At 45.8% G+C, this 23,473-nt stretch overlaps 8 protein-coding genes across 8 annotated transcripts; 3 read left to right on the top strand and 5 right to left on the bottom strand.

Moving 5' to 3' along the window:
• Window positions 1–292: 292 nt before the first annotated feature.
• F5147DRAFT_232893 (glycoside hydrolase family 18 protein) lies at window positions 293–2,407 on the bottom strand. Its single transcript, XM_041428742.1, has 13 exons — window positions 2,338–2,407; window positions 2,001–2,288; window positions 1,681–1,938; window positions 1,519–1,630; window positions 1,454–1,466; window positions 1,322–1,406; window positions 1,256–1,265; window positions 996–1,208; window positions 917–939; window positions 644–865; window positions 564–592; window positions 465–514; window positions 293–414 (listed from the first exon to the last, which is right to left on the bottom strand). Exons 2-13 carry the CDS (start codon window positions 2,202–2,204, stop codon window positions 308–310), a joined length of 1,326 nt encoding a protein of 441 aa, XP_041291501.1. The 5' UTR covers window positions 2,205–2,288; window positions 2,338–2,407; the 3' UTR covers window positions 293–307.
• Window positions 2,408–4,618: 2,211 nt separating this feature from the next.
• F5147DRAFT_761758 (uncharacterized protein) lies at window positions 4,619–5,751 on the top strand (the record flags this gene model as incomplete). Its single annotated transcript, XM_041440541.1, has 2 exons — window positions 4,619–5,414; window positions 5,472–5,751. Coding segments are annotated over exons 1-2 (915 nt in total), but the record flags the coding sequence as incomplete, so codon positions are not given.
• Window positions 5,752–8,734: 2,983 nt separating this feature from the next.
• On the bottom strand, window positions 8,735–9,849 carry F5147DRAFT_775002 (uncharacterized protein; the record flags this gene model as incomplete). The annotated part of the gene is made up of 8 exons (XM_041441658.1): window positions 8,735–8,894; window positions 8,946–9,019; window positions 9,078–9,248; window positions 9,300–9,433; window positions 9,489–9,550; window positions 9,600–9,616; window positions 9,668–9,721; window positions 9,775–9,849. The coding sequence occupies 8 exons, from the start codon at window positions 9,847–9,849 to the stop codon at window positions 8,735–8,737; spliced, it is 747 nt and encodes a 248-aa protein (XP_041291499.1).
• Window positions 9,850–12,144: 2,295 nt separating this feature from the next.
• On the top strand, window positions 12,145–12,432 carry F5147DRAFT_775001 (uncharacterized protein; the record flags this gene model as incomplete). The annotated part of the gene is made up of 2 exons (XM_041441657.1): window positions 12,145–12,375; window positions 12,421–12,432. 2 exons carry the CDS (start codon window positions 12,145–12,147, stop codon window positions 12,430–12,432), a joined length of 243 nt encoding a protein of 80 aa, XP_041291498.1.
• A 583-nt stretch (window positions 12,433–13,015) lies between these two features.
• F5147DRAFT_775000 (uncharacterized protein) lies at window positions 13,016–14,592 on the bottom strand (the record flags this gene model as incomplete). The annotated part of the gene is made up of 10 exons (XM_041441656.1): window positions 13,016–13,214; window positions 13,270–13,427; window positions 13,479–13,670; window positions 13,719–13,874; window positions 13,971–14,054; window positions 14,104–14,214; window positions 14,260–14,340; window positions 14,391–14,399; window positions 14,452–14,522; window positions 14,580–14,592. The coding sequence occupies 10 exons, from the start codon at window positions 14,590–14,592 to the stop codon at window positions 13,016–13,018; spliced, it is 1,074 nt and encodes a 357-aa protein (XP_041291497.1).
• A 450-nt stretch (window positions 14,593–15,042) lies between these two features.
• F5147DRAFT_774999 (uncharacterized protein) lies at window positions 15,043–19,031 on the bottom strand (the record flags this gene model as incomplete). Its single annotated transcript, XM_041441655.1, has 13 exons — window positions 15,043–15,379; window positions 15,433–15,452; window positions 16,052–16,243; window positions 16,297–16,302; window positions 16,363–16,872; window positions 16,923–17,028; window positions 17,091–17,116; window positions 17,171–17,257; window positions 17,307–17,553; window positions 17,602–17,831; window positions 17,883–18,372; window positions 18,436–18,864; window positions 18,925–19,031. The coding sequence occupies 13 exons, from the start codon at window positions 19,029–19,031 to the stop codon at window positions 15,043–15,045; spliced, it is 2,787 nt and encodes a 928-aa protein (XP_041291496.1).
• A 508-nt stretch (window positions 19,032–19,539) lies between these two features.
• F5147DRAFT_653941 (uncharacterized protein) lies at window positions 19,540–22,424 on the top strand (the record flags this gene model as incomplete). The annotated part of the gene is made up of 9 exons (XM_041433823.1): window positions 19,540–19,683; window positions 19,853–19,911; window positions 19,953–19,966; window positions 20,018–20,077; window positions 20,611–20,673; window positions 20,824–20,873; window positions 21,363–21,627; window positions 21,778–21,947; window positions 21,999–22,424. 9 exons carry the CDS (start codon window positions 19,540–19,542, stop codon window positions 22,422–22,424), a joined length of 1,251 nt encoding a protein of 416 aa, XP_041291495.1.
• Window positions 22,425–22,775: 351 nt separating this feature from the next.
• Window positions 22,776–23,380, bottom strand: F5147DRAFT_774997 (uncharacterized protein; the record flags this gene model as incomplete). The annotated part of the gene is made up of 4 exons (XM_041441654.1): window positions 22,776–22,813; window positions 22,864–23,138; window positions 23,187–23,246; window positions 23,319–23,380. The coding sequence occupies 4 exons, from the start codon at window positions 23,378–23,380 to the stop codon at window positions 22,776–22,778; spliced, it is 435 nt and encodes a 144-aa protein (XP_041291494.1).
• Between the last annotated feature and the right edge of the window lie 93 nt (window positions 23,381–23,473).

Here is a 23,473-nt window from a genome sequence, read left to right as displayed (position 1 = left end):
AAGACTGAACAATAGGCACTCGTATATATGCTGTTGCCACTTGATCCCTAGGTCCCAAAGACATGCAGCTTTGTGTTTGGTGTGGTTGCCTCGTTGAGTGCCTAGCCGATCAAATCACGAACACAAATAATCATCATAAGTATAGCGAGTATCGCAAGAAACTACGTCATAATTTGCAAGTAAAAACAGTACAAGAAAACAATAATAATACGTGGCTATCGTCATATCTCATTATATCATTACATCACATGTTGCAGGACCCACGCTGCATCAGGTGAGTAGGGCGGGGTGGGACCCATCAATGCCCTTACAAAGCAGGCGCTGTGACGATGGGGGGTGGGAGAGCCCTACGCTTAGCTGCGGCGGTGGCTGTGGAGGTGCAAGCTCCGTCATTAACCCAGACACCCGAGGTACCTATTGTGGGACTGTTAAAACTTTGTCTAGAAAAAATGAGTTCAAATCACCTCCAGGGGTGTCATTTTCCGACCAGTAGCTCGCGGTCCACAGGTACCCACTAAGTTATGCGTTAGTAGATGGATAAGAGCAAATCAGAAAATACGCACTCGTAGGTCACTTCAGAACCTCCGGTATACTGTATAGAGGTTCAGTCTTGAGCGGAAGAAAAAAAAAGAAATCTACTAACGGCCACACCAGTGGTCCATGCAGCAACACCTGCACAAGTACCGGTGCCTGTCGATGTCGTCGTCGTCGGGCTAGTGCTTGTCGTTGTGGTACTAGTGCTAGTCGGTGTGGTACTGGTGCTCGTCGGTGTAGTACCAGTACTTGTCGGTGTCGCAGTGGTGGATGGCATTGGCCAGGTGTCCCCGCGCACAGTCGCGATCCATGAAGCATTAGCGTAAGGATACTAATATCGGCATGCTCAGAAACTTTGCGAATCGCTTGGATTCTCACGTACCTCCCAAACCATGACACCGCCATCTAGAATTCCCCATGATGATCAGAGAGAGAAAACTAGCTAAATGGGACAGACTTACTCCATCCATCGGCATAGGCTGAGGAAACACAAGATGCTAAGAGAGATGGGTCGATGTACCCGTTGGTGGCTTGTGCTGCAGTAGCAGGCTTGCCGATCACAAGCTTGTCAAGAGGAACACCACTATCAGCGATTTGGAAGAGTGCAGATTGTGGCCAAGCAGTCGAGGAGTTGTACAGGAGGCCATCGCAAGTCGTGTACTCCGTCGTGCCCTCTGTTTGTTGTTACTAGAGACGAAGGGAACGCTTCAAAGAGACTCACGGTTGTAAAACTGCGATGACAGAAAATCAGAACAAGAAATTAAAAATGATAGGACGTCGTCCGCACCTGCACATTGTACCAATCAATCATATCGCCGACCACAGAGTTTACCCAGAGGTATCCTCCTCCACCCCATCTATCAGGAGTAAACCTTTTGATTTCAGTCAGTAGGGATCAAATTAGCCACTATATATTCACCAAGGTGCAACAGCTGTGCGAATAAGTTTAGCGTGATGATGTTATTTTCTGAATATCTCACTCACGAGCATGAGTCAATATATATTGGCCCTGCGGAAGCTGGGTGCGGAGCTGGGTAGTGAAGTTGCCGAGCCACTGCTCAGCAGCGCCAGTACCAGCGTTGAATGCAGCGAAATCCTAAGGAAAATAAGTTTTCGTCAAACATTATCAGACATCATGCAACATACTTCATAGTCGATGTCTACACCCTGGAGGCCATATTCAATAACCCAAGCTGCCATGGTATTTGCAGTATCGATGGGGTCGTATCCCGATGAAGTAGGGGTCTCAGTGGACCCAAAAAGGGACACGATGAGTGAGATACCTGCGGCATCGTACTCAGAGAGAATCGAAGAACGTTGAGCTGCTGTGAGCTCTTCCCATTCCTGAGCTTGATCTGCTGCACCATATTCCACGAGGAAAGACAATGCAAACACATTGAAGCCCTGATGTTTGTACCAGTTCACGATTAGTGTATCGACCGCAAGTAGATGAAGGGAAAGCTTACCGAAATTTCTGACACCGTTGGTTCAGTGGAAACGTACGCATCACTGTATAAAACGAAATAGGGGGCTACTGGGGTCGCACGCTTCAAAACGTTCCTTGCTTTCGGAGTCAGGCTTCTCAGCGTCTCCTCAAGGGGCACGGAGGCGACCTCTCCGAAGCATGCAAATGCTGCCATCGCAGTCGTCAGGGTAAGGGAGAGATGCATTATGAGGTCCGAGATATGAAAGGTGAACGAGGGTTTGAACTTGTGCAGTGAAGCATCTACAGCATAATCCGCCGCGATTTATACCTGCAGATAAAGATGTAAAAGTCCCAACCAGAATCAAACATCGAGATACCTAGTGCGCGTGATGAGCTATCTCATGAGTGTGACGGAAATAGTGGGTCAGCAGCTTCTGACGATGAGGATAACATATGTGGTTTCTGTAAGATCAGAGAGCCAAATAGTTAGAATAGAACCCTGAGAGCTTGTTAGAGCTCCCTGAAGAGACATGAGGTACCGCAAGGACATGACGCAGAATGAACGATTACTTACATGATACCGAATAGGTAGGCATCTCCTGGAAGTGACAAAGGTGAGTGTGGTCATGACTGGCGGCTGGCCTCGATCGAGGCACCGAGATCCTCCCATGCGGGACTCGCCAAGTGAGCACGAGTAGAACTCGCGCTGCTGGGAAAATTCTACCCCAATGCCCTAATTAGTATGCCTAGACACCCGAACGGTGGACGTATCATTGAAAAGATATCTGAAGGAGGGGGAGAAGTTAAAAATGAAGATGTAGCGCATGCGACTCACCATATTTAGGAGTCTGAGTTCCTAAACCGGCAGTAAAGAGATCAGTTCGTCGCGACTGGATGGTGTCTCTTATGCATGGGAAGCCGGGAACAGCGGGTCAGCAACCTGTGGAAAGTGTAGTCTACTGAACGCGTACTCCGGCCGTCAAAAGATGAAATGAAATGTTTCTGAGTCCTCCCTTCAAACATTTCAACTATTTGAAAGGAAGGATAACATTTGCTAGCAGTAGACTGTGTCAGTAAGTTTTCATTCATCGATCTGTTTTAAATCTGACACGACCGTCAACGATGAACGTAGTAGTATTGAGCTGGTGTTAGTACTGAAATAGTATTAGTAGTAAAAAAAGTGGTAACCGTTGTTAGTTCCCACGCCGCGTACAACTTGATCCGTGGCACTGGCTCCCACTTTACCCTTGAGAGCTCTATTCAATCCTCCAGCTCAACATACTGGAGGTGCTTGGGATGTCCCATAAACGCAAGTACCGCAAGGTTGCACCATCGGCCAACCTCGTAGCTCCGGCGACGACAATTCACTCACATCTGCGCAACGGGACGAGTACAAGGCCGACATGGGACGGTTGCAGAGCGCAGGACTAGACGAAGGGATCCGGCGAAGCCGTCTGCGATGGTATTCATATACTCGTCTTTCTCCTGCATTTCCTGGCTCTTTTCTTCACTCGTCACTGTCTTATTTACATGTCTTTTCCACTCTGTCGTCTGCTTCCGTATTTCTCACTGCTTGCTCATAGTGGTCTCGCGCAGATTAGCAGCATAGCTATAGCGCTCGTTGAATCGTTCCCCACCTTGCTGACAAACATGCGGCACTTCTATTTCTGATCTGTGGTCCATGCCATGATTCATGAAGACTTGTGGTTTGACCTATCTTTGTTATCACGCCGCCTGTCAACCTCTGCGCTCCATTACTGTGCTTTATACGCGGGTCTGGTGCGCTTCTAAACCATTGTATCCCTATTTCCTACTATGACGTCTGCCCAGCATTCTTCCCCCGACGGCTTCCCATTGGGGCGTAGTATCAGTAGCACCATAACGCAAGGCCCTTCCTACAAAGGGAGATGCCGTTTACTCTTTAAATCTCTATGGGGATCTTATTGCTGAAGCGCTGACCAGTTTATCCCCGACTTCCAAGAGGGTTCTTGATTGCAACAAACGTCGAATCTTCTGCAAACGCGTGCCTGCGAAATTTTGTCCTTGCACATTTCGTGAATATATTTGGTGCGTGGCTGATGGTTTACGCCACCCTCTTCCTGTGATTTATGCAGTTCAGTGTTCCCCTCCTTCTCAGATTCCATGGCTGTCACTTTCAACTGAAGAACTTGTGCGATGGTTGCAGTTGACACCTTGTCAGATTCAATTCGCAGGCTGCCATCCATTGGCCGTCCTGCATTGAATAGTCGCTCCCGCACTAAAATGTCTAATGGCTTGGTCGTCCACATCTGTGCACGTGCTTTGTCTCTGCAGGCGATGGGCCCTCGTCTTTTGAGTGATGTATGACTTGCTTATTTTCCGTTCATGCAGTTATCAATCTCAACAGACTCTCACTATCTTCTCAGCATCCTTGAGTTTGAGTATGGTCTTTCGGTCATTCATAGGCTATCCCAAGAGATACTTTCTATTCCTGAGCGGCTCAGGTCGAAGCGTCGTGAACTTAAACAGTTGCATGTTCGCGAACAGGCCCAGATGTCCTTGGAACACCAACAACAGTGGCCTGTTTGTGTTCCTAAGGAAACTGTTATGTCGTGTCTCCGTCAATATCGTGAAGGATCCGTTTGGACGCAACCTCCGGTGTGTGCTGTTTGTGCACAGTATCAGCATGACTGTCGGCTCGTCGTCATTTCGGCTGAAGAAGCTTCTGCATTGAATCTGGAAAGCCTTCGTATTCGTGACCCCTTCATCATTACTAAGTGCGTCATTCAGCCGCTGTCTGCGTCATTTTGTTTCGGCTCACCGCTCGTTGATGGCCTCATGCTTGAAAAAGCAGGTGTTTTTGTGGATGACTCTGCTGTACCTCGTATCAGTATCTGTTCAGCGTGCCATGTCTCCCTGTCGAAACTTAGCTGCATCCCACGTTTCGCACTGGCTAATAATCTCTACCGTGGTGAACTGCCATCCCGTTTTCATGGATTAACCTGGGTGGAGGAGAAGATTTGTGCTATCTATTGTGTCACCGCACACGTCGCACGATTGTTCCAGTCTTCGGATCCATCTCAACCCAGAGTGTTTCATGGCAATACATGCGCCCATGATATGAATGTTGTTTCCACTGCGTTGGTCCTTCCTCGTACGCCTGCGGATGTTAATGGTCTGTTAAGTGTCATATTTGTAGGACCTGGCAAATTTGACCCTGCTAAAGCGGGCACGGTGTTCCGCGTTCGCAAGCACATGATTTGGCAATTCCTTTTGTGGCTCAAGCATCACAACAGGTTGTATTCCATCGTAACACTCGACTTAGATGCCTTATCTTTGTATCCTGAAGATGATGTTCTTCCTGGCTTGTCTGACCGTGTGGTTGAGGATCACAAACTCGACCCGAACACCGTATTTCAGCAGGAAACAGCTGGGTTTTCAGTCCATCCTGCGAATCTTTTGTATCACAGTGACGGTGAGAAGCTGTCAGTCATGGATGACCACACTGATGATACGCCCGTGGTCATGCTAGAAAGAATGGGTGTCTCAGATCCTGAGAGTGATAAGATTAGCGGGCGCACTTTTACTGCCGCGGCCCTCAGGAACTTGTACTCGCACTCTGGCTCGCAGCCTGACCTCATCATTCATCGCGGGTCTCAAGCAATCAATGAATACAATAATCCCAGTCTTCTCCTAGGAATGTACCCCACCCTTTTTCCTTGTGGTATTGGAGGCTTCGAGGATGAACTGAGGTTCACCGCACTGTCCTTCCAGCAGCAGGCACAGTATTATTTGAATTTGGCAGATCGATCCTTTCGTTATCATCATTCCTTTCTGTTTGTTGCTTTGAACATGATTCAACGGCGTGCCGCCCATCTACATACATTTTTCACTGTTCGCAAGACTCACTTCGATTCTGTAGCAAGGAAACTCACGCAGATATCGCCTGGTGTCCTCGACAGTCTTGCTTGGCGTTTGGAACGAGAACATAAATTCATCAGGAATTTGGGCTGGACATGATTTTTATAGAGATTTCTGATAAGATCAAATCAAATATACACAAATTATATAGAAAGGCAAAGTCATGCATGCGCGTTAGCATGACAGTATCAATTGACAGAAAATTGCAAAAAAACCATAATTCTGATGAAAAAATATATGTCTCACAACTGTGATACCTCATAGATAAACTATTGAAGGAAGTATGGCATCTCTCCAATATAGTGGTCACCTTTTGTCTGAGCTTGCCTGCATGATGAATAGCTGCAATGCCAAGGAATTACAAATCATGGTTTACAGGAAGTTGCAAGAAAATCATAATTCTGATGAAAATATATATGTCTCACAACTGTGATACCTCATAGATAAACTATTGAAGGAAGTATGGCATCTCTCCAATATAGCGGTCACCTTTGTCTGAGCTTGCCTGCATGATGAACACTTGCAGTGCTAAGGAGTCACAAGTCATGGTTTACAACATTTCCTCATATTTATATAGTAAAGGTCATTGCCAATCGTCATGACCCATGCAGGAAGTACTCAACAAAAGTTATAACACCCTCAAAATATTTACAGCATGTGGTCATTAATAAATTGTACAACTTTCATATAATCGAGCCGTTAAATGAATATATATGAATAAAGAAAGTGTGGGAAAGAATAAGTATGGTGACATGGTTCTACGAGAGCTCCCCATCATGGACAAAGAACAAGCTTGAGCAGTGCGCAAACAGTAAGGGTTTCAGTCTGCGAAGACACGTGGGATGTATCATGGGTTATTACGTGCCAGGTAATCTGCCCATCTATTTAATGTCTAATGAGCGAGCCGGGACGTGCAAGCAGCAAGTCTGTCAAAAAAACTCACTGAAGGTTGCGCATCCAATAGCACTCATCTACCAAGAGTCTGCATCTTGCACAATTTACCAAGTTGGTGAGTAGTTTATTACCTTCAAAACAAAACAATCAGATAGGTGACATCATTGATGTATACTGCGTACCTTGTACTACAGCAGTAACACGCTCTGCAGTCAGAAGAGGGCTTAGCAATACAGGTGGTCCACGACGTTGTACCTAGGATAGGAAATGCTCTAGTGTGGTGCCATCGGGAGCCTTGATCACATGATCTCCTTCGTGATGATGCGTGACTAGTGTGAGCTGTTTACCGGAATGGAAGGATTGGCTTCTGAGGTCAGGAAAAACGGATGACTCAATGAGGTTCAACATTTCATGTTTCTCCTCCAGCTGTCGAAGCTACATAGGAGCGAGAAGTACGTAGAAGTATTCACGTCCCATAGCGAGTCTGCCAACATCAATGCTTCTTTAGAACTAAGGGCCAGCGAAGAGGAACGTACACGAGTGGATTGTGTGAGGTTCTCTACACAGTAACTGGCATCACAACTCGTAAGTGAGATGAAGGTCAAACAAGTCGCCGCTGGCACCTCATTTGCGACCATGACTGCCCAGTCTAAACTGGATGAGAGATCGCTCGGAACAAATAGGGCCGTGGACTGTAGCAGTCTGTCATACCAGAGGCACTTGACAATCAGCAATGCATATTTGACGGCAACTGCAGTCTGATCAGTGATCGCTCGCAATGGAAACGAGGTCACTCACATGTATTGGGTTCCCATATGGGAACAACGAAATAGTGACGCAGGGTGACATAGTTATAGCGAGCCTACCAGCGGCTCAAATGTTGGATCTCTCCACAAGCAGCATTCCAAGGACAGTGCGAGCTGGAGGGTCCTGCTCAACTTAAATCAGCGAAACAAATGATGATACTCTAAGAAGCTACCAACCGTGACATCTAGGGATGAAAGGGGAGGCGAAGTGGGATGAAGATATATGGAAGTGACGTTGTCTGAGTGTCTTCACTGCTTCCTTCAAACTGATGAGTACGTGGATCCCGGATGCACGTATGAATTCTTTGCGAGGCTACCGCCATGGATAAGTATAGTTACGAGACCAATCAGAGGGCAAGGATTGCTGTATACGTACCTCTATGCAAATCCTTTTTCGCTCTCTAGAGTCATAATATCGGCTGACCACCGGCTGACCAGCCATCAACATGTAAAAGCACACAATGCATGAATGAGGACAGATGTCAGGTAAAACGTGGCCATAAGGATGGTAGTGTTCCCTGGTATGGAGAACTGGTGTTTCTGTTCAAATAATCAGGATACAAGAAAGGACTGAAATCATTGCTTCATACTTTGACTATCATAGGGCATTGAATCCTTGTAGAATGTTAAAGATCCATGACTAAACTCACGGAAGAGAACTAGCGTCTGCACACGCATTCATAACATAGCACACGGGCTGCCTTCTATCCTCCAGGACGAGTCCACTTCAAACCCGGTACCGCAAGTAGTAGACCCTGATACGGATCTAGGGAGAGCTTGACATTTGGTACTATCCGCGCATGAGAATGAGGTTTGATGTGAAATTTGGTTCTGGTGGACAGGTCGACACGTAAATTCAATATGAATCCGCTAAGGGCGACTTACCTGCCATGCTACTGTGGATAGTAAATCAATCGTCCTGTATCGTGTATGTTCAACCGAATCTTGATGAGATTCACTGGTCACATCAGTGAGGAACCAGAGCTTTGGCAGACAGTTGAGCAGTCATATCCAGTGTGCACTCACGTTCCATGGCGACAACTTCAAGTTCACACACAAGCTCAAACAGTGTCACGTGGAAGCTGAGGCACTCATGTATATTGGACCAATATCAGACTACATAGTAGCAACATAGTAGTGTTTATTATGTGGTGCACAAGGGTATTGAACCCCATCATCGAATCAGTCCAGGCCCAAAGCTGGCCATCGTCAATGGAATCACGAGCCCTCCCCCAACAATGAGGATCAGCCCACATCCGATCCTTGCGGACAAGGGAAGGCCAAATTCAACGGTGAAGATCCCTGCTAGAACTCCAATGATGGCAAATGCCAAACTGTAGTGTGTCTGTAAGTAATGACTCATCACGATGAATACCTTATTTCACCTCATCAGAAATGTGAACATCGGTATACTTGCAAGGATCGCAAAAGTGCCCATCTCCTCTTGTAAGTAATATGCCTATCCAATCAGTATTGTCAGACCAGGCTGCAAACAAAAAAAATGAAGCTGATCGCACTGAAAAGTCAAGGTATCTCAATCTCTGAACCAATTGTTGTGCAATCGTGCACCCAACGATGCAATAGACACAGAGAACGAAAGAGATGGAACACAACACCTTCGTAGCCAGTTGTGTGCCTAAACCTGGAACTGCAAGGATGCTGGCGTTGACCGCCATAATGACACTTGCCTGTCAGATGAATAGTAAGTGTTCTCAATTAGGTCACGATGTAGCACTCACCACGGTAGTTTGAGCTTTGGCCTGGGTGCTGAAATCATCAGTAAATCTCCTGATGTCCACCCCATTTACGAGGCCATCGACATAAACATGTTTAAGACGGTCTAGCATTATGAATGGAATCCAAAACATAGCGACTGCAGCGCCAGTCAGGAAGGGAGACTTTTTGAGGGGCCCACGTTTCCCGGTCACCGAGTGCATTCACATCAAGTGCGCTTCGGGTTGGCCATGGTGATTTAGGTATTCGTGATGGCCTTTGAATATTCGATCAGGAAATGTCTGGTATGAGAAATAGCATCGTACGGAGAATATACGCTAATCTGCCTGTTCAAGATAAATTTATATTTCCAGTCCTTCCAAGGCTCACGTACCATAGATGACGGTACATGTTCCATCCATAGCTCCATCATGTCTTGCAAAGTCCTCTGTTTGGGTCGTCAACTTGAAGATGTAGCTTGAGATTAGCGTGCGTGCCTACAGCGGCCAGCTCAGCGGTCATTTCCTTCATTTCGTCGGGTTTCCAAAATATCGAAGCCGCCATTGAGTGTTCCATGGTGGATGCTTCTGTTTATTCCTTAGGTTTGTCTTGGTCAGACACTATAATACCGAAGGACTCACCCACGCGATACCAATTCAACTTAATGCGCAAAGTCCTGACATCCTGGAGAGGTATGTCGGTCCTGTGGGGGAAGTACTCAATGTGTTTCCTGGTGCAATTAGAAACATTTGCTTCCATCAGAATGGTGGCCTTTAGCTCACCAGTATTGAGCTTCCAGTTCGAGTCCTGTCCAAAACAAGTTCAATAACAAAAACAACGAAAAAATTGACATACTTATATGTTTCCAGTGCCGCGCCGTCGTACATTCCTGGAAAAGAATATAGCCATCCACCGGTTCTAGCCAGGCAATGATCCTTCTCTCCGGGACCACATAGTAGTATGTATAGATGTCTATTCCTCTCATTCGGAGCGGCTCGACTACTAGCAACCATTTCCTGCCGTTTAGTTTGGATCTTGATGCCTTGATCCACGACTCAAGTCTCTGGAGCTGTGCATCTGAAAATTCCCTCATGTTGATTTCCGCGTATGTTTCCTGTATTCCCATCAAAATATATAACTCGGAATACCAGCTGCACTCACCGTTTTCGCATTATAGTGGTATATAGCTCCTGATAGATGGTCCAACTCTTCCCAATCACCGCGTGTTTGAGACCTGTCAAAACCACGGTTAAGTTGATATTGTGCTAAATGGAAGTCACGAACTGAGCCCAATCAGTCTGCATGGCCTCGACATTATAGTTGTGATGTGGAATGACGTCCCTACCGAATAAAGCCCAAGTCAGTACCCGATAAATTCATCCTAGTAATGATATACACTCATGGCATTGTTATCTGGGTGTATCGCCAGAGCTGTGTGGGCCAGACAGGGACGCTGTGCTCCTGCAACTCTATCTGCTGGTTGATTGTGGGGGCTTGCATGAGGTACAAGTCTTCAAGCTTCAAAGCTGAACGTACCGTCGTGGCCATGATTTGACTTGTCAACGTGGTTCACACGATGTGATTTTTTATTTTATATTCACACCATTTTATTATAATAGCCCCGCTAGGAACAACCCTGAATGTGAACCATGTATATAATTAGCAAACACGCTGCAATGCTGATTTGACTAATTTAGTCATGATAACAGTATATAACACTAATACAAGATAACACTGTAGAACAAGTGCAGATGCGTCACCAGAAGGAAAATTAGATGAGCATTGTACTACTAGTTACTGGATATCGGATGATGTGTTCTATATTTAGCACAGAAGTAGTACTGGGTATAAAGCTGCAAAGCAAAGCAAATGGTAGTTCTAGTTGTAGCTCGTAAATGATATGGTACATGTGATGATTGGCGAAGATGGTACAGATTGGCCGAGTCAGTCAGTCCATCAGTAATGACTGGCGAAGATGGTAGTACAGATGGGCCGAGTCAGTGAGTCCGTCTGGCGAAGCTTTGAAGATCCAATCGGCTATAGCTAAAAAAAAGTTGCTGGATGCTCAACATTTCAAATGAAGACATGCGCTTACCCGAAGTGTTGACTTCACTGTATTTGCCGCTGCACGGAGCTTTTCAACTACTGCAGCCTGATGCAGATGACGGCGGGATGGCTGCGTAATGACCGATTGGGTAAACTGCTGCATAATTTGAGTAAGCCGCCGGAAGCATTATGCTACGCGGTCTTACCGAATTCAACCACTTATCTACTTCTGTCTGATGCGTATCTGTCACTTACTTGGAGGCGGTCATACAATTTTACGTTACTTACCACTACTTTTCCGTCTTTCACTAGCAACGGTCCATGAGCACCTGTATGTGGTACGCGAGCCATTTATATGTTTGTATGATGTGCGGGGGATCGGCAGAATTGATTCAGGGGCGTGGTACCTTAAGATCGCCCAAAGTAGTTGAGTTTGTTGAGTTGTCGTAATCAGATCTTATAACGCTGTGGCAAATAAAGATAAACAATTCGATATTTGCCTAATTAGGCTGTGTGAGAAATTAGTTGGACGACGTCGACCGTCATCTCAAAATTGCTAGTCATCATTCTACTTGGTGCAATCATCCTTAGCCCGGTATGTTGGGACATCCTGAGCAACTTCATCCAGGAGAAGGTGGTGTTTTGGGATACTTCTGTCTTACTTGGTGCATTACTCCATTTTCCCCTTATTTCTGGGCTCTGAATCTCTCCTCTTCGCCTGACTACGCCCTCAAGAACCTGCCAGTGCCCTAGCTTACAGCCTCCACAGAACTCTCCTTTCACCTAACTGCACCCTCCAGTGCCCACTTTATTTTGCTATCGCTCATGCCAACTATCCCATATCCAACCTTCCGCTGTCTTTTGATGCTTCATGTCCGACTGCAAGTACTTGAGTCCTCCATATTCTACATCATCTCATGCCCTTACCCTAGTAAACTCGAGGCCTTCTTCAAGCAACCTGCCCAGCAGCTCTACGATGTCATTCTCATAGTCACTCTTACGTCTCGTGCTGCCATTCTTGGTCACATTTGTTTGGGCAAGTCAAGTTTCGAAAAGGTTCGTATCGTCCACTACTAGCAACTTCTTACTGATGCATAACAGTATTCGAAGTAGATACCTGTGAGGCTCAGCACTTCTGTCTCTTGTGCCTCTCCCACATGCCGCGACCGCCCTGTACACCTGTGCATGTGGTGTGCCGCAGCTTTCCTCGGCCCACTGCACCCTCTTCCTGTTACCAAATTACGCACTCTCTTGCACTGATAGCATTAATTTCCTCTCGACCTCTTGTCTCAAATTCTCATTTCGCTAAAGACGTCAAAACAGACCAAACAGATTTCATGCGGCTAATTTTTTGTTCTCTATTTACATATATCTATTTCTTTTTTGTCGATCCTCACTGGGATTCATACCTTGAATGTAGATAATATCTGGTGTACCACTATATCCAATAACATGACATGGCAGTGCACTGATAGATGCTATCAAACAAAGTGGTGCTCGAGTCCATCAAGCCCCCTATGATCAAGTGTGATCGTCACAGCTCATCTCAGCGGTGCACTGAATAGCACGTTGTCGAATACATCGATGACGATCATACATTGCTTAGCGTGCGAGTAATTAGTACATATCCTACATCTCGTGCGACAAATGAACGGGAGTATCATACACCTATGCGAACCGATCAACATTCCCAAAGTCAGAGGAAGCATCTATTGTCGACTATCTCCGTCGTCCTCGCATAACGGATGGATGTGAACTCTGCATAGGGAAGATCAGGTAAATTGACCTCCACCTGCTTGATGGGACTACAATCTGCTACAGTTCTTGCTCGTTTCTCATACGCGGACACTTTAGGGGCTTGGATCTTGGGGTCCATGGGCAACACATTCGGAGCCCTGAATGTCGATATGCATCAAAAACCAATGCAGAGATCATGAAAAGAACACTGACCTTAGGAATGTCAACCCAACCATTGTCTTCATAAATGTGGGATACTGCTTCAGGTTCGCATACATATGCGTAATGGCAGTTAGGATGATACAATACACAGCACCCGGTTTGCGGCCACGGGTCTTCAGGGGTTGCCCAAGATGAAACGTATGGTAAATCTGATACAGCGATGACTTCACCACTACAAGCAACAACTAAGAAACACTTACTATGGTTAGCAAAGTCGCAGCAAAACATTTTGCTAATGCCAAGTTCTCCCCTCGAACTTCTTGAGGAAAAAGGTCAGCGACCCTGCCATCGCGGGTACCCTCAGCCAAGCTGATCACAGTTTGGAACGTTGCCATCCACATGAGTTCCCTGAACATATGCAGTTCCACAAGTTCAGCAATAGCTTGTTCGATCTAGGTCACCATAAGTCATGATGATATCACATCGGCCTTGCCACTTACATCCTGTTGGTCACTTGGGTTAAAAGAATCAAATAATGCTTTGATCCTCGCCTCCTGTTCTTGAACCGTACCACCACCAGAGAAGTCGTCGAGTCTGATGCATCCCCGGACTACCTTATGCATATCTGACAGTCTATTCTCGATGGTACTGGAAAACTGCCCAGAATGTTTGTCAGTGAATCAACTTGCTGAGCTATGGAAATGAAAATCAGCCTACAGAACACTGCACACTAGCATGAAGGTAAAACTCACTTGCCACACTGGAATGATCATGCCTGCCCCGTTTGGCCGGCAAAACTGGGCGTCAATAGCCCGAAGGAAATCACTGTCACCAAACTATGTTCATCCTGTCAGGGTGTTATTTCCAATTTGATGTAGCTCTCACCTGCTTTTTGTATACTGTATGAAACAGTGTTTCATCATGGTGAGGAATAGCGAGTGTGCCGACTACGGGTAGAACACCATCTAAACTGTTGACCAACACATAATCTGGACACTACAGAACGATAAAATGAAGTAACTGATTTTGAAGATGGCTCACATATATCGGAGAGACCTGACAGTAGGCCAGATAAGCACCGAGGATAAAACGTTCTGGGCCATTGAAATCAACGAAAGGGTGCTGAAATGATAAGTTAGATATAAACAACAGGGTGGATAGATGAGGCGAACTTGGGCATTCTGGAAAAAAGGCATCAGCGGATATCACACGCATTATAAGAAGTCGGCATACAGGTGGTGGTATAACCTGTAGTACACGACCCAACTGAGGCGTGTACAGATAAACTGGAGCAGTGGGCTGTACTATTACCCTCAAGTCACATCAGCAAAAAGGGCATCAGTGAGATTGAGTCAACTCACGATGTATATCCATGGAAAAAGGTGGTGTACTTTGAGGGACTGACGAGGAAATTCCTCGGTTTTAAATAGGCAGATGCATGGTAGAGATTGTAGCCAACTGCTTGACGCTTGAGATGGGTAAATCACGATAGCTAGGCAGAATGGAGTAAGGTTGTGCTAGAGATCAAAATGACTGAAGTGAAGGTCGCACTATGGGCCAGATCGGTATCAAGGCTGCACCAGGAATCGGAAATGATTGAATTACGCGCTTAACAAAATTAAATTCGGTGGCTGACAGTGCCAGAATGACTGATAACGCACCAGAAATTACTGATGGCCAGCTGAATGCGCCAGGATTTGATGATAGCATACTGACCATAATAGATAAATTAACGAGGCTGGCTGAAGGCGCCAGCAATGAGTGTGACTTGTGAAGGAAGAATCAGATTTGTGTCCATCATGACATTACCGAATGTATGCTAGGCTAGTTTTCATAATCAAAGGCATGGTCAGTACTAAACATTTCGTCGAGAGCATCGATTAGTGACTCTGTGCTTCCATTTTGCTCCTGTTGAAAATGGTTCAACTCCTCGACAGCAATATGCTCACCCTCTTCACCCTCCTCACCATCGTCAGGAGCTTCCCCATTGGTGGTGTCCCAGAGGCCTTCTTCTCTTTCTGGATATCCATGTCCCGTTTGCGTTGTTGGAAGGTGAGGTGCCCCTTGAGTCGAATGAAGGTATTTTTCTGTGTCGTGGGAGTACACATGCCCAACTCCAAGTCCAAAGTGGAAGCGCATTAGCGTGTCTCGATCGACAAAGCTAGACAGTTGAATTATCAGTAAATATGACCCAAAACGAATAGGAATACTTACCTGTTGACGTAAAACTCGTGCTAATTGTATTTATCTCTCGCAAGAGGAGAAATTCCGTGTTCCATGGGATCGCGTTGTCCACAAGAGAAGGCCGGTATTATGTGGCATGCCTGAAGAACAACACCCGGGTCTACAAAGCCAAATGCATTCTCATCTGCCAGGGGCACGAAACGAACATGGCCCAAGGTATGTGTCTCCCATGAGTGAATGCGTACGGATTCGTACCATCGAACAAAAAGGAATTCCAATCAGTGGGATTCATATACATTCCCCACACGAACAATATTGACATGATGGATGCCGAGGACTTTGGCATAACAATAATTGTCATTATCATCAGTTTGATCCTCACAATGTTTGAGCATCATAATGTTGCAATGAGGCGTCCTTGGATTGACAATGTCTTGCGCCCTCCTAACATCGTAAGTAGTAAAATTGAATTTGGCAATGTTGTGATGATAGATTCTGTTACGTTTGAATAGAATGGTGTCGTGTTCTTGGTTGAGACAAGCTGACTTGTCCCCCGGATTGAGGCGATCAATAATATGGACTTTTAATCGGGAAAAGAAGTCCTGGGGCGCGGCTTAGAATAATGTCTATCAAGTGAGAAGTCACTTACCTTCATAGCAGGGTCATGCACGTGGCTGCGGAGGTAGTGACCAATATCATCATAATTCTTCTCGCTTTGGCCGATATAATGATGTACTTCGGGGTCGTTCGTCATTTCATTCACCTCTGTACGAAAGTCTTTTCGTTGTTGCTGTTGCTTGATGCGGTGCAAACGCGTCTGGCGACGCTCGATCTGAGTTAGCTGGCGAATGAAGGCCTTTCGATCAGTACGACAATATCTGCCTTTTGACGTACGATGCTCTAGTTCTCCTTAATAAGAAATTAATTTAGGGTAAGGAAGAGCAGCGAGCCACGACATACTGGTTCGGTGCTGTACAAATCTGTTGTTCCAAAATGACGGATGGAGGCCATGTAATCTCCGAGTGCGTGAAACTTGTAAGTTCGAAAATTAAACGACTTTTTCCTTTGCAGCTGCTTTGGCACAGGTATGTCCTGGGACTGCTCTGGACTCACTTTTCCTTTTCCTTTACCGATGGCACCTGGCTCAGATTGTGGAGCTGCAGTCACTTGCCTGACATTATTCACCTTGCCTGTCTCTACCCGTTTGGCCACATCCTTTGCCTGTCGACGAGATCGTGCATCAACTTCACGATCGAGTTCTTGGGTATGATATGCAGAGCAAACTTTTGCTTTAAACTCACGAAATTGTTCGCCAAGATCCATTGTCTGTTGGTTGAGAATTTCTAGGGTGAGGTCTGAGTGCATGCGAAGTTTCGGCAATCCATGCCAGTGGGCCATGACAAAAAGAAGATTCATAAGAATTTTGTTGTGATGATCTGGAAGCAGACCATCGAAAACAGGGATTGAACACTTGAAACAAAATTAGTTGGCGAAGACATGGGAGTTTTCCGAATACATACTTGTAAAAGGTCTTCGAAGTTACGAGCAGCCAAGTTGGACATATTGGAAGTGTTTGCAGAGAATCTCCTGATGGTCGCTGAGCCAAATGGGGGGACCTGCCTGTACCTATCAACACCAATTGATTGTTAGCTTATTAAGTGATACTGAAAGATAAAAATTTGGTGCACCTCTTATCAAGCTCATGGATCAGGTCCTTGTTGAAGGCACAAAGAATTCTTAGCAAGTGTATCAAAAGTATATGCCATACTCCAAGTTCAGACTCGTGCAGCAGATCCACCACGAGCGCGACAAACACATTGAATCCAAAAGAACCGAGGCAATCCGAAAAAGTGTTCTAATGAAGTGTTAGTAAAAGCGAGCAAAAAGTTGATGGTCATGCTCACAGAGGTTGGTACCCATGATTCAGGCTTCAAAAGCGACTCGACAGCTGTGCTGTCAACACTGTAATTCTTTTTGTAGATGAAGCCGCGTGCTGTTTTAACCAGCTGGCTCCTCGAGTGATCAGAATGTGCAAGAGTCGTACGCTGCTGCCTATCGCAAAGCATTCCTAAATTGTTAAGTCGTCCCGTTGGTATGACACATTGTGGGCAAGGACAACCTCCCAGCTGCCGGATAGTTGCGACAAGTACCCTGGTTTTCATAAGTTGCAAAATCGAACAAATGATGTCAATGACTCACTTCTCAGGGTAATCCGCAGAATAGGTGGATATTCGCGGGTAAAACCTATGTTTGATGCTGTCACAACAGAGGATCACAATGCCGTGTTCGTATGCATGTAAAAACTCGGGATTGAGTAAAACCTTCCATTGAGCTTGGAATAATTCCCGGTGGCAATGTGTTGTACATTCCCGGCCAACTCCTTTGCCACGGGTGTAAGTACCTACGAAATCCTTGAACGATTCCAGAAGCTGCCAGACATCAGTTTCATTACAGGATAAGAAAGTAATTTGGGACCTTACCTTTTGAAAGTATGCCACATGATTACCTAGATTGCACGATGGTTTACACCGGCAATACTTCGATTCATTCCCAAAATACATATATATTGGCCACAGTTTCGTGCTGCCGAAAGTTGTCAGGTGTGTAGCATCGGACCAGAACATGAGTGCGACAACCACCCGGGGTAAATCGCATCCTGGCTCTGCAGGTGACCCCTGAAGTTTTCTGTGCACATCCATAAATGCCGGAGAAGTGTATAACTTGCCCCGAATATTTACTTCACGTGGAAGATGGTTGGCGCTCCACCGAAGTTGGTAAGGCTCATAATGAAAAAGTTCGTTGTCCTGCGGATTTGCGAGTTTTTCCCGAATAACAGAAACAAGAGACCGATGGTAAAGGTCTGTAGCGACATACGGTTGAGCGTTTGGCTGAGCTGTGGTATGAGAAAAAGGGACTTCAATCGTGACTTGTGTTTTACGCCAACCCGCATCCGCATCCTCCCATTCGCCACTTTCGTCTTCATCAATGCTCACACCTAATTGCGAGTTAATCTTATCCCATGGCATAGCTCACACATCATGAGGGTCAAAATCTGGACTTCCGATGATGTCTATCAGTTCCTTGAAGCTCTGATGCGACTTCTGGGCACTACCATTCCAATACCAATGTCCAAGGTCAAAAGAAGACCGATTGGGGTAGGGATCAAATGAGATGTCGCGAGGTTCAGCAGGGACTTCCTGTTCTGTTGGATGAGCAGATGGAATAGAGCAGATATCTCGGAGATTTGTGACTTCTTTGGGGTCATGAGATGGGGGAGTTGCTGAGAAAAATTGGCGTACTAGCCCGAACACATTTCTCACTGTACAGAAAGGAGGATCCCGTATACATGTACGAACAGTAGACACATTGGTGGAACTTGCAGGTGGATTACATTCCTGTTGTTGGGTAGTCTGATTGCAGGGAACAGTCGGAGGAGGTTGTGGAAGTACATCATCGTGCTGTCTATAGCATCGTGGCATGGGTACGCCAACATGTCGACTCCTTCATTGCGCTAGGGATGACCCCTCGTCTGTCTCCATGGGTGCTGGGCTGATAATGACATCAGATACTGAGTTGGGTGCGTTGTGCAAGGAAGAATCTGCACACGATGCTGCAGGGGGGGGAGACATTGCGGACGGCATTGAAGGATTATTAGAAGGCTGTCTGCCACCATTTTCATCAACTCGAGCCCGTTTTGCGGAGCCTAGGAGGTTTTTGGCCTTAGATAAAGCAGATAACAAACGTTTCTTGCCCTTTGTGCACGAACATTGATGTTTGGTATACATGTTCTCCTGCATAAACTCATGGGCGCAGGTGCATCTGAAAGGATTTCGACTGGACGATAATCCTACCTGGTCCATTATGGGGAGGCCTGAAGGAATTCTATAGTTGAACTCAATGTTAAAGAATCAGAATAAAGGGACTCACTGGCGTTTCCATACAGAACAAGCTTTGAGCCAGCGAGATCTGGCCCGACTCGCCATCAGATCCATAGTCCCAAGTTCCCACATTCAACGGCGCCAGTATAGCCTAGCACCAAAGGCTCGTGATGATGTTTTATGTACATGGCCCAAAAACCGAACTTGAAGCCTCGTATAAGTAGGGGGAGATCTCATCCTTGCTGCACCAAGTGACCCAATGGAACCGCTGTCTTCACCTTCCTCCACTATCACTGCCCCACCTGACTGTCATGAAAATGCTCGACAGTTAGCAAAAATGATTGCAGAAGCCATGAGCTGCCGCTTCGCGCTGTTGCACTATGACAGTGCCTCAAAATTGATGGTCAAATGGTGCTGGTGAGATGTCCATTGATTAATGTGCGAATTTAGAACAATAACTTGCGCAAAATGACGCAGGCCAGCTGATGGCAAGGGGAAGAAGATTCCACCATCCAGATTAGAGAAGCACTGACAAGAATACAATTTTAAATATCTATGCTGCTTGTGCGCAGATGGAGGAGAAAAAGAAGCATACATTGAAGCGGCAATGTGCACTTGGTGGAGTAGAAGCGTGAGAACAGCTTATTGGACAGTAAAGTGTGCATCATATAGATGCGGATACCAAGGTCAGTGGCCTTCTTGCACAACAAGATATCACACTAACCTTTAGCACCCAGTGAAGATGAACGCGCACTTCCAGCAAGAGCCTTTGGCCGCCTTCCAGTACCCGCGAAGAGGTACGATTTGCTTCACTGCTTCATCAGTCTCACTAATGGATTGCAAAGTAAATGAAATTGTTAGCATTCCAAATGAAACAACCTTACAGGAGCAAACGGACTTGTTAAACAAACTTACCTCGTCTACTGACGATGGAATTAGTGCAGGAGAGTTTCGTACCCTGTTCAAAAGTTGCAAAAAGTGCAAATGCATAGGACTGAGGCCGGCGATGAACCACCATGTCTGTTCAGGAGTGCAGAAGGGACGAAGACATTCAAGTTCAACCACTCAGATTACTACATAATCAATCATCAGTCTCAGTACTAGCAGGGAATTCGAATATGTTGTGACTTTCAAAATTTAGGTGGAGTGAAAAAATATAGCGCGGAGTTCAAACATCTGTACTTTGGTCTCTGCACCGCCTAAAGTATCAAAATAATGTCCAGACTCCAGATCAACGCAGATCAACGGCAGCATGCCACTAACGTCTCTCTTCCCTCTGCTGTGTGAAGTGTAATATGAAAGTGATCAAGGACCATAATCAACACTCAAGTTTTCCTTGTCGAGGTCGTATACCTGGGCGTTAACACACAGCCCATGGACGAACTTGAAGAGGGTGAGTTATATATTAAGTACACTCCGCATTTGATCATCATAAAACAGGAGAATTGTTAGAAAGCTATTGAGTGTGCGTGTGACCGTTGGACTATTTGCCGGAAGAGACAATGCAAGTAGTAACAATCAGTTACATCTTGAAGCTGATCAGCTCAATCTGCGGTCTTATTCAGGTCATCCAGTCCCATTCTTGTAATCGATGTGAGTGGAAATTACCTCCAATGCAGGTGGATTTCCTTCTCTGACTTTTGCTACTATTGACGCCCAGTATGCAGACAGTTTATTTTTTCGGGCCTCTGCAACTGGTACAGATACTTATCACCTCGGGCCTGATGGTAATCATTCCTCCTTCATACCAGATCATATTGGCTGGCGTTGTTCGCCAGCTTTGCATTTACTTTATGTAGAACGAAGATAAGATCCAGTACCTCATTGGGATTTGGTCTCCGCTACAAATAGCTTGGATACTGACCTGATTATCTACCTACATTTTTCCCCACAATGTCAACCTGTCTTACAAATTCAACTTTGCAGCTGTTCAACGACTCGACTGCTTGTATAGACATTTTAAAATTTTCAAACTTACTAGGCATTGGACTCCTGGACGCTTACATAGGACTCATAGCAAATGACAAGGCGAGTTAAGCGATAATTTCGCATTCAACTTCACTTCCTGACCGTTTTGTAAAGCTCCAGGCTGATTTAAGGGTTCTTTCATTTTTACTGAAAGATCGGGTCTACACTGGTGATATTTGGGAAATCATCAGGGAACGCACCATAGAAGCGAAGCAAGAGGAAATACTACGACAGCACCAGAGTATCTGTGCGGATGAGCCGAGGGGGAAAAGGCATGTGGTGCTGGAGCATCATCTCATGGAGGAGAGAAAGAAACGAAGTCAAATGGAAGTGTCTTTGTATAGCCGGGCCATCGAACATTTGCAACAGAACTGGATTTGTGAGCTCCTCCAGCTTTGATGCATGATTTCAGTAGTCTGAACCATATCGCTACAAGCAGTTCATCATAAGCCATGTTCACTTTGTCATGGCACCAGCTCTACTTCAACCTTGAGACACGCTTATTCCCGCCTACCTTTAACTTGTTCAGCAGCTATGCGTGAAAAATGTGAAGCTTGGTTGAAGAGACGAGATGCCTACCCTCTTGCAGATGTGGAACCTTCGATGAACATTTGCTCTTTTCTGGATTGCTTTACCCTGAATCCAGCTTTCGAATTCACTACTTCACACAGAGATGGGCACACATCCACCATTTCCAATGTTAGTATTGCAGTTAATTTCATGTCGTCTGTTCTCACTGTTACCTCGAAGTGTGTCGGATCCTTATTACCCATGTTGAGCACATGGGTCACCGACGATGTCCAAGAGGTGTTCTACAGTGCATTGCGTGCAGAACAAGCCTGTCAGACAGAGTTACTGTCATGGCCACTTCCTGGTCCTACTTGCCCCCGCAACATTGGGTTGGAATTGGGTACCTTGAAGGCAAAGATGTGCTGTGCTCAAGCTGAGACATACCTTTATTCAGTAGCTATTGGAAAGGCCCGTGAATCAGACTCAGACTTGCGTGATGATACTCGTTGGCGTGATTCGATCATGAGTTACTCACCAACTGATATCTACGCAGGCGCATCGCCGTCTTCCAAACGATGTATTCCACCACCTCTCACAGACGAAATGTGTTCCTATGACCATGACATAGACAATGATCGGGAGGACTCTGAGGCCTTCGAGGTTTAGCAATGGCATCATTTACCTGGTCGTAGTGGTGGCTTCAATCTTTACACATATTTATGACTGATATATGGACTAGTTGGTTAATGCTAGCAGTAGTACCAACCGTGTAAAACAGTATACCTAAACTCTTAATTGGAGGGTCTGAGGCCAAAATTTGGATCATTTGTTCTACTACTGATTACGATTACATTGCCTTGATGTCGCCCTTACTTATTACTAGTAGTCTCATTCAAATCTAGGTCTGTGTCTTTTCAACATCTATTATCATGCAGCTAATTGTCCAGGCCTCAGGGCTCACAAGTTCACTTCACCTGCCAGTGCCACGCTACCATGGATTTCCATGGGAACACATTGCTACGATGTTTCTGCATCCCATTCATCTTCGACATCGCCTGAATAGGATGATCAGAAGTTATTGGAGGTGAGAGCAAATCGGATTTACTTTGGATAGGAGAAGGTGTATCCCACGTCATCTGACGTGGAGAACAAGTATCAATCCCAGGTGGTGCATACTCTTCCAATACCATTGCCCGGTAATTTTGCTCTAACCAACGAACTCTGTACTTTTGACATAGTTCTCCCAACATCAAACAACCTAATTCCGCACATTGCAGTCGCTCTTTGAGGCTAGCCATCGACTCCTCCTCGCTTGTCTCATGCTCTCTTACCAGCAGGAAGGGAGTCTGATTCAGGTGGCAGTTGTCGTAAACTACATCACTGGCCAATAATGAGCCTTTGAGACGATTAATGATCGCATTGACGAACCTTACACCATGACTGGCGACTTCCTCCTCTCTTCCATCAGTGTTACCCGCTATCTCATTCCTAACAAAGGGTAGGGCATTCAAGTCAGCGATCCCGTTCGCAAACGGTGAGTCACATCAACTTGACACTTACGGTAAGTTCAAGTTAGTGTCATGACCTTGCAGCTTGAAATTTGGACCCAAGGATTGTTGCATTTTGGTGAGCTAGAGGCTAGAGCAAGAAGGACCATGTCAAGCTTTTATCTCTTATGATAATATACCGCGCTCTCTCGGTTCTCCTCAAAACCT

The sequence above is a fragment of the Suillus discolor genome, assembly GCF_016758755.1.
Source record: "Suillus discolor strain FC423 chromosome Unknown F5147scaffold_36, whole genome shotgun sequence".
Lineage (NCBI taxonomy): Eukaryota > Fungi > Basidiomycota > Agaricomycetes > Boletales > Suillaceae > Suillus > Suillus discolor.
This window is presented reverse-complemented; position numbering and strand designations above follow the sequence as displayed.

What these genes read in the sequence shown, in the direction of transcription:
- F5147DRAFT_232893 (XM_041428742.1), bottom strand. Translation starts at nt 2,204, where the DNA reads ATGCATCTCTCCCTTACCCTGACGACTGCGATGGCAGCATTTGCATGC. An exon ending in CATGGACCACTGGTGTGGCC is followed by an intron (nt 593 to 643) that starts GTTAGTAGATTT and finishes ACCTCTATACAG; the next exon opens with TATACCGGAGGTTCTGAAGT. An exon ending in GGAAAATGACACCCCTGGAG is followed by an intron (nt 415 to 464) that starts GTGATTTGAACT and finishes GTCCCACAATAG; the next exon opens with GTACCTCGGGTGTCTGGGTT.